Consider the following 18,574-nt stretch of genomic DNA (forward strand, 5'->3'; position numbering starts at 1 on the left):
CTGAAGTTACTTTATTTGAAGTGTTTTATAATTGAGAACAGAGTGATACCAATAGAGATGTTTCTGACTCTAACGCACTGCTAATAATTCTGATAGTGAGAACCTGGTTCCCACCAACCACTGTCTATTTTACTTCATATTTATCTCCAGTAGACATGCATAGCAGTTTCAGAGTTATTAACCCATAGCTCTGTGATGGATCACTTTACCAACTAAAATACACTATTTATGTAGAGTTTTCTTTTTCTCTCTTAACAGCGAGCAGTCAAAACATCATTCTCTAAAGTTACTTAGGTCACTGCATTTTGCATACTCATACATTTATGATACTGGTAGTCTTTTTTGAGGTCTACATTACTAACTCCTGGTTGACTTTTAAAATTTGCACACATTCAAGTTCATTCTTTATGTTGTGAAGTTCTATGGATTTAAACACATGCATAGCATTATCTATCTACCATTTCAGTGCTGTATGGAATAGTTCATTTCTTTAAAAGTTCCCCTGTGTGTCTGTCTTTGTAGTCAGTCACTTCTCCCACCCCTTTCCAGTCTGCTGCCAGCCGCTGATTTATTTTCTGTCCTTGTAGTTTTGCTTTCCAAAATGTCATATGAATGGAAACAAGTAATATACAGCCTTTTTGGTTAACAAAATACATTGAAAATTTGTGTTGCATGAATTAATAGCTAATTTTTTTTATTGTTGAGTGGAATTTCATTGTATAGATACACCATTTTGTTCTTTCAGCTGTTGAAAGAACATCTTCATTGTTACAGACATTTGTGAACAGGTTTTCAAGTGAACAACTGTTTTTAGTTCACTCTGGTAAATACCCAAGGGCACAGTTGCTGGGTTGTGTGTGTGTGGTAAGTCTGTTTAACTTTATAAGAAATTGCCACGCTCTTCCAAAGTGGCTGTATTTGCCTTCATTTTTTGAAATGTATTTTAGCTGGATTTAGAATTTTTTTTTCGAGTCTTTTAAAAAAATTATTATTATTTTTTTATTTTCAGCATAACAGTATTTATTATTTTTGCACCACACCCAGTGCTCCATGCAATCCGTGCCCTCTCTAATACCCACCACCTGGTTCCCCCAACCTCCCACCCCCCCGCCACTTCAAACCCCTCAGATTGTTTTTCAGAGTCCATAGTCTCTCATGGTTCACCTCCCCTTCCAATTTCCCCCAACTCCCTTCTCCTCTCTAACTCCCCTTGTTCTCCATGCTATTTGTTATGCTCCACAAATAAGTGAAACCATATGATAATTGACTCTCTCTGCTTGACTTATTTCACTCAACATAATCTCTTCCAGTCCCGTCCATGTTGCTACAAAAGTTGGGTATTCATCCTTTCTGATGGAGGCATAATATTCCATAGTGTATATGGACCACATCTTCCTTATCCATTCGTCCATTGAAGGGCATCTTGGTTCTTTCCACAGTTTGGCGACCGTGGCCATTGCTGCTATAAACATTGGGGTACAGATGGCCTTTCTTTTCACTACATCTGTATCATTGGGGTAAATGCCCAGTAGTGCAATGGCAGAGCCATAGGGAAGCTCTATTTTTAATTTCTTGAGGAATCTCTACACTGTTCTCCAAAGTGCCTGCACTAACTTGCATTCCCACCAACAGTGTAAGAGGGTTCCCCTTTCCCCACATCCCCTCCAACACGTTTCCTGTCTTGCTAATTTTGGCCATTCTAACTGATGTAAGGTGATATCTCAATGTAGTTTTAATTTGAATCTCCCTGATGGATAGTGATGATGAACATTTTTTCATGTGTCTGATCGCCATTTGTATGTCTTCATTGGAGAAGTCTCTGTTCATATCTTCTGCCCATTTTTTGATATGATTATCTGTTTTGTGCGTGTTGAGTTTGAGGAGTTCTTTATAGAGCCTGGATATCAACCTTTTGCCTGTACTGTCATTTGCAAATATCTTCTCCCATTCCGTGGGTTGCCTCTTTGTTTTTTTGACTGTTTCCTTTGCTGTGCAGAAGCTTTTGATTTTGATGAAGTCGCAAAAGTTTATTTTCGCTTTTGTTTCCTTTGCCTTTGGAGACATATCTTGAAAGTCAAGTTGCTGTGGCTGATATCGAAGAAATTACTGCCTATGTTCTCACTCTAGGATTCTGAAGGATTCCTGTTTCACGTTGAGGTCTTTTATCCATTTTGAGTTTATCTTTGTGTGTGGTGTAAGAGAATGGTCAAGTTTCATTCTTCTACATATAGCTGTCCAGTTTTCCCAGCACCATTTATTGAAGAGACTGTCTTTTTTCCACTGTATATTTTTTCCTGTTTTGTCGAACATTATTTGCCCATAGAGTTGAGGGTCCATATCTGGGCTGTCTACTCTGTTTCACTGGTCTGTGTGTCTGTTTTTATGCCAGTACCATGCTGTCTTGGTGATCACAGCTTTGTAGTAAAGCTTAAAATCAGGTAACGTGATGCCCTCAGTTTTATTTTTGTTTTTTAACATTTCCTTAGCGATTCGGGGAATTTTTTTTTTTTTTAAGATTTTATTTCTTTATTTGATAGAGCACAAGCCGGGGGAAGAGGCAGAGGGAGGGCTGTGCACAGAGTTGTGCACGGAGCCTGACGCAATCCTAGGACTCTGGGATCATGATCTGAGCCAAAGGTAGACGTTTAGCTCACTGAGCCACCCAGGCACCCCTGAATTTAGAATTCTTAGTTGATATTTTTCTTTCTGTAGTTTAAAAATGTTGATCCACTCTCCTCTGCTTTGCATTGTTTTTAATGAGAAGTTTGCTGTCTTTCCTGAGTTATTTTTCTCTGTGTATGTAGTTTGTCTCTTGATGTCTGCTTTTTAAGATTTCTCCTTCACTGTTTTTCAGCAACTTGACTTTAAAATTATGAGGGTGGTGTTGCTCTCATTCTCTTTAGAGGTTGTTGAAGTTCTTTATCTATGAATATAGTTTTCATCAGATTTAGGGAAAATGCCATTGTTTTCTTTGCTTCCCACTCTTTCACTCTTTCTGAGGCACTGGTTATGTTAATGTTAAGTTGCTTGATATTGCCCAGTAGTTCTCTTTTTCACTTGTTATTCTCTCACATTTCATTGTCCCACAGTTCCTTTTATTCTCACTGTCTTTAGTTTTGGATTTTTAAATTTGCTTTTTTAAAGATTTTATTTATTTATTTGATAGAGAGAGACAGTTAGAGAGGGAATACAAGCAGGGGGGTAGGAGAGGAAGAAGCAGGCTTCCCACTGAGCAGGGAGCCTGATGTGGGGCTTGACCCCAGAACCCTGGGATCACAATGCAAGACAAAGGCAGATGCTTATAGTGACTGAGCCACCAAGATACCCCAGATATATATATATATATATATTATGTATTTTATGTATATCTTTATATTTTATATATATATTTATATATGTTTTGATTGCTAGTTGTGTCTTCAGTTCATTAAATATTTCTTTAAAGTTTAGAAAAGACTGCTAATCTTACCCAATGCATGTTTAGTTATAGATACTGAATTTTTATTTCTAGAAGATCAGTTTGAGCCTTTTAAAAATCTTTTTAACTTTCAAATAATTATAAACTCATAAGAAGATGCAAACATAGCACAGAGAAGCCCGTATGCCTGTCACCCATCTTCCTCCAGTGATGTCTTCCATAACTATAGTGCATTATTGAAATCAGAAATTGACACAGTATAGTTTTCACAAGATCCCTCTTTTTTTGTATGTCTTTATCATTCTGGTGGTATTTTATCAAACATGTAGAATCCTATTACAACCACCACCACAAGCATGATACAGAACTTTTCTGTCACCATAAATTCCTGTGTTGCTAACTTAGGTCTTTTCCATGACCTTGCATTTCTCTTACCATATTCATAGTTTTCTTTATCTTCTTGAATGCATGGAATATATTTATAGTATCTGTTTTAATCTGCTTGTCTACTAAGTCTATCACCTGTATCATTGCTGGTCTTTCTCCTTATTATAATTGACCTTGTTTGGGGTGAATTTCCTGTTTCTATACATGACTGGTAATTTCTTATTGGATGTCAGACATTTAATTTTATATTATTTAATTGTGGGAGTGTGTTGTATTGTTTTTAATATTGTTGGGTTTTGTTTTGGATTACAGTTATGGCACTTAGAAGTAGCTTCATCTGGGGCACCTGGGTGGCTCAGTCAGTTAAGCTTCTGCCTTCAGCTTAGGTCATGATCCCAGGGTGGTGGCATTGAGCTCCACATCAGGATCCTTGCTCAGCAGGAGTCTGCTTCTCCCTCTATGCCTTCCCCCCAACCCCCACAACTTCTGCTCACTCACTCTTGCTTGCTCTCTGGCATGTGCACTCTCATTCTATCTCTAATAAATAAATAAATAAAATCTTAAAAAAAAAAAGTGAAGTAGCTTTATCCTTTTGAGGCTTGTTTTATCTTTGTTACTGCTGCTCCAGAATATCCTTAGTCTAAAGCTTACTCAGTTTCATTGTTCATGCATGTATTAGCTTCTGAACTCTATTCAGTATTTCATGTGTTAAAACTGCCCTACTCCAGATGATGGAAACTTGAGTTCTGAGGATTGGTCTGATTACTTTTCAGAGGCTTTTTCTCCAGATTCAATAGTTTTTTCACATGCGTACACAGATAAGTACTCATCTAAAACCTTGAGGGCAATCTGGTTGTCTTCAGATCTTTGAAACTCTTTCTCTGCAGCTTCCTTCTCATCATTTGCGCTGCAAATTCTAGCTGTCTTGGTGTCTCTCCTAGGTCTGGGTTCTTTTCCTTTAACTCACTGAAACCATTAGGCTTTGATTGGGTTCTGCCTTCCCCCTCCCTGTTTTAGCTGCATACTTCTACAAGCAGTAGAGCTTCATTAGTTTGGTTGTTCTTTTTTCTGTTCTGTCTCAGGACACATCCTGAGATGATGTCTGTTGTCTGAAAATCATTATTTTATATATTTTATTTAATCTTCTAGTTATTTAAGGCAGGAGGATAAATACAGTCTCTGTTTTTCCATCTTGGAAGGCCTCCTGCCTTATAGGAAATTTCACTGTAGTTTTATAAATACTTGTCTTTTCTTACTTTTGAGTATTCATGACTTTGTAGGAAAACCAGTTTATAAACGTCAGTGAATGTAGGCAGTTAGAGGGCATGTTTTCTCATACTTGCTCCTTTTCACATACTCTTAACATGTACAGTTACTTTCTTTTTAATATATTATGCATTCTTTCATTCCCAGTATCAATGCAATCTATTACTGAAGATTTTTATTTAATACAAGATAATGGTGACAAATGTTAGCTCTTTATGGTTACCTAAAAGAAAATAGAGTGCCTCCATTCCTTTTTCCCTTTATCAAAAGGAGATGAGTCTTAGTTATTGATCAGTATAGAATAATGATTCATATAGTCCTTAGAGCATTAAGTGGCTGTTGACTGAAACCCAAAACCATGAAATACTTGAAGTTATCCCAAGAGGAAGAAACAAAAGAAATGAACAAAAACAAGTTTTTCCTTTGTACTAAAATTCATAGTGTTCCAAAATTAATACTTTTCTTTTAGCTGGTAAGTTTACAGATTAAATAATAACCTTTATTTTTAGTTAAAGTCTTATTTAGCATATAAAGTCCTAGTTGTCTTTTTATAACCTGTTTAGTTAGGTTATGCTAAAATACATTAAATTACATTCAAATTGTCTTGCCTGATACTAGATTTCTAACATCTTTTGATGAAATGCATAATGTGATGTTATGCATGTACTTTGATATAAACATAACTAATTTAACAAGGGAAACATATTTAGCCTGTGAGAAAAAACTGAAGCTTTATATTATTATCCATTGAATTCAGAGTTGCCATGATAAGATTAATAGTTAAGGCAAGTAGTGCTTTAAATTACTACTTTTATAAAGCACTAACATTAAAATGGGGTTAATGTTTTTTCATGGGATGCATAATAAAATAGTTTTGCTCTCATTTTGTAACAGTCATGAAAATTTAAGTTGGAGCTAAATGTGTGTCACTTAATTATTCTTGGACATCAATTCACTTGATAATTTTATTTTATGAATAACCTAATTCCTTGAGATGATAAAGTTTACATTTATGGGGGTAAATATACTTATGGTTTAAAAAAGTCTTTCTCTGTTATTTTTGAGGAGACATACTTAATATCAGTAGTACATATACATTGGTAATGAGCAATTAGCATTTTTGGCCTTGAGCCAGGCATATTAAAGTATTTCAGCCAAGCATGCAATGTAAGATGGTTAAAATTAAGTAAAAATATAACACTCACTAACTTTGTGCTTGTGATCAAATATAAAACCAGAGATGGAATATCAGTTTTCAATATAGGCTTTCATTATGTGGACTTTTTAAAAAACTTAAATGTAATCATACTAATTTTCAGTGATTTATTTTCCTTGGAAATGTTTTCTCTTATTAGATTACTTTTTAGAGGTAATCCGTGTGTGTGTGTGTGTGTGTGTGTGTGTGTGTGTGTGTGTTGGTTGGTTGGTTTTAATCCAGTTGATTCATACTTACTATGAATTTAAATTAGAGGTTTTTATTATCTTCTCCCAAAGTAAATTTCATATGTTGTTAAATAATTGCTCTAAATGTGAATATAATTTCTAGTGATTAGTGACTATTATTATATTATTTTAATAGGTATACTTACTACTTCCATAGGGTAAACATTTTACTAAAACTTAGATGAGGGACATTGGTCTTGATAAGATATATTTACAAATTCTTTGTAGATACCACTTTTGAATTTTTGATCTTTTGTTTTAAATCTGTATTTTTCAACTAGCATCTCTAGGGACTATCACCTCTACTTCAGTGGTTTGTTTATTTATTTTGGTAACTGAGGTGTACAGTGCTTCGTCATTTTGGAATTATTTATCCGTCCAGGTTAAGAAATGAGCTCCATTATTTTTCTGCTTTAATGTGAAAAAATAAATTCTATTAGAGCATGTACAAAATTGGTGGATTGAAGGACAAAGGCATCCAGAAAGTTGACATGTGTTGCTCCTCTTCCTAGGAGTAAATTTTAATAGAAAATTGTATTTTTATAAAATACATTTATATATAACATAAAATAAAGTTATATTATAATTCAGTTTAATAGAAAATTGAATTAAGTTCATATCTACTAATCATCCTGGGAATATATGATTTATTCTAGTCTTATGGCATAGGAATAAACCTCATAAACTGAAAGAATAACAGCTGTATTAAACAAGTACTTGGAGGAGAATGATTTGAAATTATATGACTGAATCTGAATTAATTGGTTATTTCTGAGACTAAGAGGAGAATATTTAAAAATATGTCAGCTGAGGGCTGATTTTTTTGTCTACTTTTTATGTGTCTTCCTTGTGTGTGAAGTCTGGTGGACAGTTTTAATGGGTGAGAGTAGAAGTGGGAGGGAAGAGTTCTTTATATTTAGTAAATTCTCAAAGTATCTGCCCACTCTAGCCCTCCCTAGGTGGTTAAGAGGAAGATGAGTTGTATTATTTTTAAAAAAGTAGTTTTTGTTTTCTGTGTATCATATTGGATATTTTTGCTACTGTTCATATATATATACATGTTAGTAATTTTGACGGCTTTTGGATAATTCCACTCTAGAGGGAGAACTGGTGGGCGGTCCTTCCTGTGACACGACCCTTGAGTGACAGTTCTGTTTGATTGCCTCCAGTACTGTGAGGAAAGGACACGACTCTATGGTGAGGACTGATGGACATACATTATCTGAGAAAAGAAACTACCAGGTAAGATCAGTTTTTTTTTCCTTTTTTCTCTGTTGTTCATATAGGTGCATTGAACTGTTTAATGTATTATATTTAATTGACACCAGCAGATTAGATGCACTTCAGTTTGAAAAATTTGGTTTATAATTTAAAATACATGTGTTGGCTTTGGCAGTAGAAATAGGTGGGGACATTTTTCAAAATAAACAATGCTATGATAAATGTATATTCTTTTAATATCAAAACATTTTTCTGGTGCTTCATGTATATGTCAAAACTTAGATTATCTGATACACAATTTATGACTCCATGGCTGGGTTTCAAGGTAGTATTCTGTAAAATAAAGTGCTGATTACTTTCATATGTGTTATTCCTGGAAGACTAAACCTGAATTCTTAGGCTGTATGCAGAGTAATAGAGCATCACAGAAATGTAGATAAAATTGGTTAGAGTATAAAAGAAATGCAAATCCCGGGGTGCTCAGAGACCCAAATTCTATTGAATTTCTCATTAGCTTGCTATCCTTACAATGCTGGATTCTTGTTTTGTCATTTATTAAGTTGGTTAATAATATCCATTCCCTATGTAGCATTTAAGGATGCTGAAAGGATGGTTGAAGTATAATACTCCCTTTTCTTTCTTAGATTTTAAAAGAAGGTGAAAGATAGTGGTATGAAGTAGTGATTTAAAAAACATTTTTTCAATTTAATATTTTCAAAGAAAATCTCCTTTTTAAAATTTGATAATAACTTATTACCAAATTATGCAGCAATTCACAATAGAGAATAGTTCACCACTCAAGTATGAATAAGCTTTAGGCTTTCTGCACTGATAACATACTCAAGTGTCCCTCAGACCCTTTAACCTACCACTTTCATTCCCTCTAGACTGTTGAAGCAACTAGTGTGGTAACAGCTTTGATTCACTAACCATTTATCTGCTAATTATTTATTTAAGCCCAGTTAATCTTTTTTTCCCTCAGATAGGAAAGGTAGATAGTGGAAAAAGTTGTGAATGGGTCTTCATGGTGTTAATAGCAAAGAGTCTTTGAGCACTGTGCCTAATAAAAATAGTGTCAAATTATTCTTCCTTTCACTTAACTTCTTGTCTGAAGTTTCTTGCCAGAATGTTACGATTTTAATAAGCCATAGCTGTGGCAATGCAAAATCAGTTCCTCCCTGTAACCTTTCCTACTCAGAGTTCTCATAGACTTGACTAACACGGCCTTTGCTAATTTTCGTACTTGCTATAGCTCCTTCCTCACAACCACTTCCAACTACCTTGACTCATAAGGTTTTAATTGGTCATACTACTTGGGCTGTTGCATCTTTTGATAGGTTTTGCTAAATTATTTTAAGAATATTGTGATTCTAGGCTATGTAGCTTTTTGTTGCTCATAATCAAGTTTGTAAAGTGTAAGTATAGAACTTTTTGTATTGACTACACAATGTTGTTAATTTACTTCATAGAATCATTTTAATACAGAATTCAAAATTTACATTTAAGAAAGGAATAAAATGAAATTATGTTTTATACATGAGGAGATTTCCTAATTCCTGCTCATTCTACTCTAAAAATAATCTGTTGTTCAAGTTACATTATTTATAACTAATCCAGGTTCCTTAACTTACCTGAAAGAATTCTTGGTTAGTGTTTTTCTGGCTGAAAATATTTTCCCCTTTTTTCTTCTATTGTTACTTAGTGACACTTAATGCATGTTGAAATACCCTTGGAAACAATTATTTAAATTTATTCTGTAAAATTATTTTATTTTTGAAGCATCTCCTGCAAAGTACATGTATAGAAATATAATTTCCCATCTGATCATGATGCATATATTAAAAGCATATGGGAAATTCAAAGGAATATTAAATAACTTGTATTTTTATAGGTAACACTGAAAGTTTGTATATGCTGAGATGGAAGGATTTGGATTTTTAAAAATTCCATTTTGAGGAATTTGTTGTTTTTCATGGGTAAAGTAGGATTTTTTCGTACTGATGTTTGCACTAAATTTATCCTTGAGGGCTTCTGTTTTTGAAGGATACTTGATGCCGTATAGTGATATTTAAGGAGCCTGATAATTATACGCTAATATTCCAGAAGTTAACAAGAAGAATAATATTTTTCTAATTCTCATTTCTTTATAGACCTGATTGAAGCCTTAGGAACTTAGTTTAAGAATATGCATTCCATCACGTTTGTGCTAAAACCTACGACTTTCACATGGGTGTTGGTTGAAGTATTGATTTTTATACTGGTAATTATTTTGTTGCATTTCTTTCTGTAATTTTAGGCCCAGTTAAGTTTTTGGAGTTTGTATAGAGTAGTTGAGTTTTATTTGAACTCAGAACAAGTATTTGTTTAGACTGCTGTATTAGGTCAGATGAGAATTTAATTATTTAAATGATTCATAGCTCATTCTTTTTTGGAAGGATTGTTAAGCTTTTTCCATTGAATGCTTTTTGCTAGTATTTTCTTATCTTCCTTTAATTTATACTAATTTACTTCAGCTATAAGTATGTACAAATCTAGCCATGTTAATTATGTTAATTACTAATCTTAACTCATCAATGGCTTTTCCTCTCTTATATAATAAAATCAAGCTCCTAAACATTATACAGTGTTTCTACATTTTGATCCCAACATGCTTTCACCATTCCAGTCTCTCTTCTTACTCCCTACTATGAATTTTTTTCAATTAGGAATATAAAGCTGATTTTAATCTACCTCCCATACACTTTTATAGCTTTAAGCCTTTATTCGTTTTAGTTCCTCTTCATGTAATGCTTCACCTTTGTTTACATGATTCAAGAATTAGGTGTTATTAATCCCAGAAACCCTTTTTTGACGAGCTCAGTGCTCCTTTTCCTTGCTCTCATAGCCTTTGTAATACTTCTAGTTTAGTGCTGACCGTAATAGATTGTAGTTCTGTTTATTTGTCCTTGTCTTCCTGTAGGCCTGTGCTAATACTATATGCACTAGCCATAGTGAATATTTAAACTTAAATTCATTTAAATTAAAATTTAAAAATTTAGTTTTTCAGTTGCATTAGCCACATTTCAGATGCTTAACAGCTGCCTGCTGATAATGGCTACCATGTCAGACAGTGCAGATGTAGAACTTTTCTGTCATTGCAGTGTTACTGTATGTTATAAGCTTCTTGAAAACTGGAGCCACTTTTTTTTTTAAATTTTGATACTGCCTATTAATACCTACCATGATTTTGGGTAAATAACAGGGGTTTAATGCACATTGTTTCAGTAAAATTAAAACAAGGAAATAAGTGAAAGAAAGAAAGTGTAGCATATGCTAGGTAACATATTACTAATATTACAAAAATTTTTAGATATTATTCCAAATGGAACTTTTTATAATATGAGGTCATTGATCATGTCATGTTGGTTAGTTCAGTGATATCTGTGTGGATCTAATGCATCCCAGTCGCTGATTTATAACTTTGTGGAATATAACATGTTACATGACTGTGACAGTGATTTGTATTGCCATTTCCTCCTACCTACCCCTGCAGTTAAATACTTTATTTCCTTTTTATTAATTTTGTTAATCACAGAAGTTATAGAGGTGCATTGCAAAAGCTTTGAAGAATAATGGAAATAGAATGTGAAAGTTTACATTAATTCTTTAGTTTGTGTATCTTTTCAGATCTTTTCTAGTGACTGTATAGGGGCAAATGTAATTTGTTGTCTTTGTTTTTAACAAATAGACATTTTTCTGCAGCTTGCATGTTGTACTTAATGGGGAAGTTTCTATGTGCCATCCTTCTTCCCCTGCCTCCATCCCAGAAGTAACCACTAGCTTGAATTTTGTGTTTCATTCTTTTTATTTTTATAATTTTATTATATGTGTGTGTTTCAGTATATACAGGTGTACCTTTTCTTTGTGTGTTGTGTGGTGATTTGGGGGAAAGTGGTACTATATATTTTGTTTTTTCATATAGGAAGAAAAATAATGAATTTCTAGCCCACCCAGAACAAATTCCCAGATATTGCCAAACAACTCAGTACCTGACTATTCACCCAAGTATTTTTGCATAATATAAAGCATTTAAAGAACAAGTTGCCTAGTTATTTTAACACATACAAATGCATCAGTAGGTGTGTTTCCATTTGGTTTGCAAGACAGTTACAGGACTATTTCTAACTTTTATATTTTGCACTGTAGTAAAAATGTAATGTAAATAAGGAATGAAATGCCCATTTCTTTTATTCTAAGTTACACTTCATTGAAAATTTATGTCTTTCTGCTGTCAGGATACATCTTACACTGTGGTATATTGGAGTCATAGTTGTAGCTTGTAACCATTATTGGATGATTACCGTCTAGTATGATTGAAAACAGCACCAACATCAAAGCATCTTAGAATCTGTAATAGGTTCAAGTATGTTAAAGATACATAAAATAAAAATACTTAATAAAATGAACAAGAAATTTTAGAAAATGGGTACTTAGTAATTTAAGATTTGTCAGAGTGGATCTGGTGCTCAGAGCAAAAAGATGGAGATTTTCATTATTGTTGCTGTTTGGTGTTGGGTTAAGGTGAAGAGTTAACTGAGGAAGGAATTAGTTCAAAAATATGGCTGAAACCAGTGAACTGGCTCACAGCTTACTCTTCTTTTCTCTTGCAACTCTTGCGAACAAATGGCTGTAACCTATTGTCTGTAGGTAGAGATGAAGCAAGGAGATAGAAAAAACTGAAAATGGATGACTGTTCACTTTCAGTTACACAATGGGGTTGCTCTTACAATTACACTTTTGAATGTGATGCTTCTGCTTATGTCACAATCACATTATCAACAACATTTTGACTCCATGACCTAAATATTTTCTTAAAAATTGACATTTATTTGTTACTTTTGGCACCTTTTTTTTTTTTCTTCCTCTGGCCAACCAAGAACATAAAGTTCAATGAATTCCCAAGGTACTCTTCATTAGTTGGCTCATTATTACAGGACACCAACAGTGTTAGTCTTTCTTTGATTACATTATATTTTCTGATACTTATTTTCCTCATCTTCTGAAATCATCAAATGAGATAATTTTTTTCCAAAAAGCAAGTTTAACCAAGATACATGGTATATGATACCCTTAGTGTATTGGTAGCTTTTTCACAGTGCCCCTAGGCCACAAGAAGTAACTAACAGCTCTGTTCAGTAATTAGTTCTAAGTCATAGTGGTAGCTAGCATGGTAACCGACAGATCCTGCTGTGTTTCCGCAAGATTTAAAATCCCAGATATTTTAATACATTCCTGTATTCACTGTGGTATTATTCCTTTTGCCATAGGTTTTACACATGATATGCTGTTTTGTCTTTCAGAAGAATGTTTTCATTTTAGTAGTTTGCCTCAGTCATAAATATGGAATATGTTTATTGTTAAACAGAAAGTTAAAACATTAGTGCTGATATTTCTGTGAACCAGAAAAATATAGAAGTAAGCAAAATTATTTTTTAAAATGCACTCCTAGGCCTGGCTTAGATTCTGAGATGATTGCATCAATGGTGGCAGCTTAGTTTTTTAGATCTTTCTGAATTTCCACATAAAAATAGAACAACTACATAGCAAAACCCAGACACATGAAAACATTTGTAATAAAACTTGTTCACGAGGTATCTCCATGAATCCCCAAATATAAACAGATGAAAACTAACCAGAAAACCTACATATATCACTTACAGTGTGTAAGAAAGTAGAAAGAAGCATTGGGAACACCTCATGTACTTCAAAGGTGGTGAACTACCAGTTTGAAAGTGATTAAGTGTAATTATCCAATTTGAAGCTGTGAGAAATTTTTCCCACTGCATTAGATCTTCATAGAGGACCTGTGGGCCAAAGAGACTTGAGCAGGATTGCTCTATGAATATGAACTCTCGAGACTGGCCTACTAGTGTTTTTTTTTCCCAGGACCCTGCCGAGAAGTTTCTGGGAATGGAATCACAGTTGAGCAGGATAGAGGCAACAGAGACAGGAAAGAGAACCTCCAAATAAAAAGGATAGAGGAGAACAGAGCCAGAAAGTCCTAGAAAACAAGTCACTGTGTTTTTTAAATGTTACATGAAAACAACAGAAGGAGGGAGCTTTATGAAGTTAGGAAAGTTTTTTTGAACCAAGTTATATTCTCAAAATTCAGGAAAATTAAATTCACAAAAGGTCTTTCAGGAATATTTTTACTAATTTTGAGTTCTCATTAGTGTTGATACTGATCTGACATTTGGTGCCAAAGTTTTAATTTTTTAAAGAATTTATGGAGGTTGTGTGAAACATTTCTGAGCTATTGATATCAAGTAAATGAAAATAGTCTATGTCTTTTGAAAGATTTATTTTATTTTTCTTATTTAAATTTATTTGAAATTGATACACAGTGTTAGGAGTCCAATTTCCATTCCTTGGCATATAGGTGATTATATTAGGATCATGTAGTGATTTTTTTCTTCCTTCCTCAACTAATTAATGGGACTACTGTATTATAAATCAAGTTACTTTATATTCATGGGTCTGTTTTTAAAATCTCTGTTCTTTTACTTTGATGTGTTTGCCTACACCTGCACCAGTACTGAATTTCAGTTGCTATACTGTTGTGTTATAGTCTTTCTGAGTGTCTTAACTTTTTTGGCCTTTTGTTCAATGACAAATTTACAATATATATCAAAAGTATTGAGTTCAAAAGGGGAATTTTATTGACTTCATTTTTATTTGGGAAAGAATTGTAACATGTTTATGATGGTCTTCCTCTCCTGAAGTCTTATATTCAGGTCTTCTGTATTTTCTCTCAGTAAAGTTTTGTTATATTTTTAATAAAAGACCCAGATATATGCATACAGTTTGGGGATTTTTTGGTAAATGGCATTTTAAAAATTACATTTTATAGGTGTTACTATTATATTGACATACAGTCAACATTTTAAACTGATGATTGTGTCAATATTGCTAAATTTTTTTAATCTTATAATTTATCTTTAGGTACTTTGGTGTTTTCATATGAATAAACATCTAGAAATTATAGTTTTGATACCTCTTTTATAATTTTTACAACTTGAATTTCTTTTCTGATCTCACTAATACTTCTCATACATTGTCAAATAGAAGTGTTAATAGTAGAAATCTTTCTCTTGTTACTTGTCCTAAAAGCTTTATGTTGTCATCAATAAATATGATACTTCATGCAGTATCTTTTTTATATATATGCTTTATCAGGATAAAGAATTTATTTTTCCTCTGTAGCACTTTTTTCATTTTTATGGTTGTTGTCTGTGTCCCTTTTCTTCTATTTGTCAGTCTTGCTGGAGATTTGTCAGTTTTACTAGAAATTTTTAGCTTTAGTTATTTTCTTTTAATTTTTGTTTCGTATTCATCATTTTATTTTTGTTCATCAGTCTTTAATTATTTTACTTAGGGTTTATTGTGATGTTCTTTAATCTTAAGTGTTTATAATCTTTTAAACCTAGCAGATTTTTCTAGTTGTCTTTCTGTTGCTGATTTCTCATGTAATTCCACTGTAGCTAGAGAATGTGATTAAGTATACCACTTCCTTGTTAAGAACTTGAACAAAATGCATATTGACCAATTAATTGGCAGGTATATTTGCTGTATTTCTCTTCGTTAGATCGTATTTGTTAATCTTGGAGTCTATCTTCTTTACCCACGTATTTACCCATTATTCACACATTATCATTTATTCCTTCCTTTAGATCTATATTCCATCATATGCTCTATTTCTTTAATTATTTTATACATTCTTATGTTTAATATGTGGTAAATCAAACAACTGGAAGTTGCTATAGATCATTCTAATGTCTTTTGTTTTTTCTGATCTTCCCTTATGGTATCTTGCTTCCTTGTGTGTGTGTTAAGTTACCATTTTATGTTTCTTAGAACTATTTGGGAATTTTTGAAGACTAGGTGGAAGGACATTTTTCCCAAGGGGTGTTGATTTGCATTTGCTTTTGCTGATGCCTAAGTAACTATCAGTCTAGGACCACTTAAAAATAAAATGTTAGCTTAAGTTGCAGTCCACAATAGGTATTATGAATTCAGACTGGTTTATGGCTATAGATTCCAAGAAGAGCTTTCCTGTAGCTCTTTCTGTGTAACATCAAAATCATGACATTCAAGAGCCTTTTTTACTAAGGGGTTGACAGTTATGATAGATGCTTTTAAAAGCTGTATGAGAGGGGTGCCTGTGTGGCTCAGTGGGTTAAAGCCTCTGCCTTCAGCTCAGGTCATGATCCTGGGGTCCTGGGATCAGCCCCGCATTGGATTCTCTGCTCAGCGGGGAGCCTGCTTCCTCCTCTCTCTCTGCCTGCCTCTCTACCTGCTTGTGATCTCTGTCTGTCAAATAAATAAATAAAATCTTCAAAAAAAAAAAAAAGGTTTATGAGATGGTCTTTTAACAGCTTTTCTACCTTGGACAAATTCTCCTTTGGGGATTTAAACTTGTGGCTTCTCTGTACTCCAGCTTTTGCTTTGTTTTGGGGTGTTGAATTTCCTTCTCTCCCTCCTTTCCAACCTCCCAGGGTCAACAATTCATTTAAAAATAAAAATGTAATCACTGAGTTAGTTTTCAGTGATATTTTGTTCATAGTGTATCTGCATTTAAGAATAATGCCTGGTATGTGCAGTAAGTGTTGATTGGCTGAATAAGGATTTCAGGGAGCATTTTTCAGTTGGTTTTGAGTGGAGCATTTTGTTTTTTGTTCATAGTATACCCTAGTACCAGAAACATATATCTTGATCATTTTGTAGGTCTCAGCTGAAATTTCACTTTTTAAGGAAGCATTTCCTGCTTCTCGTACATATTCTTATTGTTCATTGTAATTTGGAAGGGGAATCTAATGTTATTTCTGCTTTTTATCATCATCTATAACAGAAGAATTTAGATAGTTTTTTTCTATCCCTTCTCTACCCTTCCTTTTCTTCTCTTATACCTCTGTTTTTTCTTCCCTCCTTTTCTCTCTGCCTCCTTCACTTTCCTTTTCTTTCCTTCCCTTTCTTCAGTGTCATTTTTTTCTACTTGCAGAACTTTCTAAGTCTTTTCTTATGTGTAATCTAGGCAGAATTATTTAAAGTTACTAAATTTTTATTTAAGGAATTTCACATGTTGTGTTTCCTTCCACAGCACAGCCTGTCACCTTGTTTCCTCCAAAGTTTGAGTCATAATCTTCGATATAGCCCTTTCAAAAAGAACTTTTGCTTAACCCACAATTGTCATGCCCATTTGTCCACAGTTCTTTTAGTTGGGCTTCTTTGATTACTATTTGAATATGGACATATTGATGACATACTTCAGAAATTTCCAACCTGCAATCTTTGGGATCCAGTTTTATCAAGCAGTTTGTTTTAGGGCCACTTTTATGGTCAGAGTTCTGTCCATTTCAGACACCCTGAATATGTGTGTCTGGATGTTCTGATTGTATTCACTCTTAAACTATTTCACACCCTAGAATAGTACAGATCTTTGGGATAGACCAATTCCTAATATGAAAAAAAATGACTTGTTAGATATTGTATAGTATCTGTCAAGTAATTCTTTTCTATAGATCTAACAAATAGTTCTGTGCATAAAGCAAACCGCATATTTACTCTATGAAGCATTTTCAAGAATATGGCTCTACAGGATAAAGACTCATCAGCACACACTTCTAACTAAAAAACATTTTTGTATTGCATTTCTGATGGTTTTGAATTCTTTTATGTATGTCTGAAAAAGTTTATTTCATGTTCAGTTTTGAAAGTTTTTTTTTTACCTGGTGTGGAATTCAAGATTGATAGGGTTTTTTGTTTTTAGTGTTTTAAAGGTTTTGCTTTATTATCTTCCAACTTAGATAATTTCTGACCTAAAATATGTCATTCTTATCTTTAATCCTCTTCACATAATGTAACTTTTTCTCTCTGGCTACTATTAAGATTTTCTTAACCGGTTTTACACACACTTTTTTTTTTTTCTTTAAGATTTGTTTATTTGAGAGCAAGAGCAGGAATGGCAGGGACGGGCAAAGGCAAGGCTCCCACTGCAGGGCTTGATACAGAGACCCTGACTCTTGACCTGAGCTGAAGGCAGACGCTTAACCTGCTAAGCCACCGAAGCGCCCTCTTGATAATGACGTATCTTGGTATAATTTTCTACATGACTCTTGTGATTTAGTGAGCCCCTTGAGTTTGTGTTCAGAGTTTTTATCAAATTTGGGGATTTTTAAATTCATTATTTTTTGAAATATTTATTCTCTCCCTATTCTGCTTTGTGGATTCACTTGAAGTTGTCCCACAGCTTACTGGTGTTTTAAATTCTTTTCTGTCCTCTGTGTTTTATTTTGAATAGTTTTTATTGCTGTTTTCAAGTTTCCTAATTTTTTCTTTATCATGGCAGTTTTATTATAACTTACAAACAAAATATTGTTATAATAACTATTTTAGTGTTATTGCCTATCAGTTCTACCATCTGTGTCCTTTTGGGTTTATGTTGATTTTTAGGTTTTTTCCTTTGCCATTATATGTTTTATTTTACTGCATCTTTGTATGCTTAGTAACTTGTTTGGATGCCAGTCCTTGGAAATTTTATCTTTTCAGTGCTATGTATTTGTTTTTTGGTTGATATTCTTGAGCTTTCTTGGGAACAAAGTTTAGTTATTTAGAAGCATTTGAGCCCTTTGAGCCTTCTTTTTTTCTTCTCAAGTTTCTTCTACAAAGAACCCCGGTAGCCTTTAATCTCAGGCTAATTTTTCCCAACTACTGAGACTGTACTCTTCTGAGTACTCTACACAGTGAATTACATTTTAATACTCTGACTTGTGGAAACAGCCCTGTGTGAATCCTGGAGATTAT

At 33.6% G+C, this 18,574-nt stretch overlaps 1 protein-coding gene and 1 non-coding gene across 9 annotated transcripts in view; one reads left to right on the forward strand and one right to left on the reverse strand.

The window, feature by feature from the left end:
- Nucleotides 1-18,574, forward strand: part of CNOT2 (CCR4-NOT transcription complex subunit 2) — a 123,275-nt gene that overhangs the window by 43,219 nt on the left and 61,482 nt on the right. For 5 of the 8 annotated variants that reach the window (XM_004752441.3, XM_045073084.1, XM_013056058.2 and 2 more), the window contains exon 2: nt 7,684-7,756. In XM_004752441.3, coding sequence (XP_004752498.1) covers nt 7,684-7,756 — 73 coding nt within the window. Of the gene's footprint in view, nt 1-7,613; nt 7,757-18,574 lie in introns of those variants that run through there. The other 3 variants (XM_004752442.3, XM_045073080.1, XM_045073082.1) reach the window with 2 other exon arrangements.
- On the reverse strand, nt 17,267-17,398 carry LOC123390082. Its single transcript, XR_006604725.1, has one exon. It is a non-coding gene; the product is annotated as a small nucleolar RNA SNORA18 (small nucleolar RNA).

This window comes from Mustela putorius, unplaced genomic scaffold (assembly GCF_011764305.1).
Source record: "Mustela putorius furo isolate JIRA1106 unplaced genomic scaffold, ASM1176430v1.1 tig00537227_pilon_pilon_pilon, whole genome shotgun sequence".
Taxonomy (NCBI): domain Eukaryota; kingdom Metazoa; phylum Chordata; class Mammalia; order Carnivora; family Mustelidae; genus Mustela; species Mustela putorius.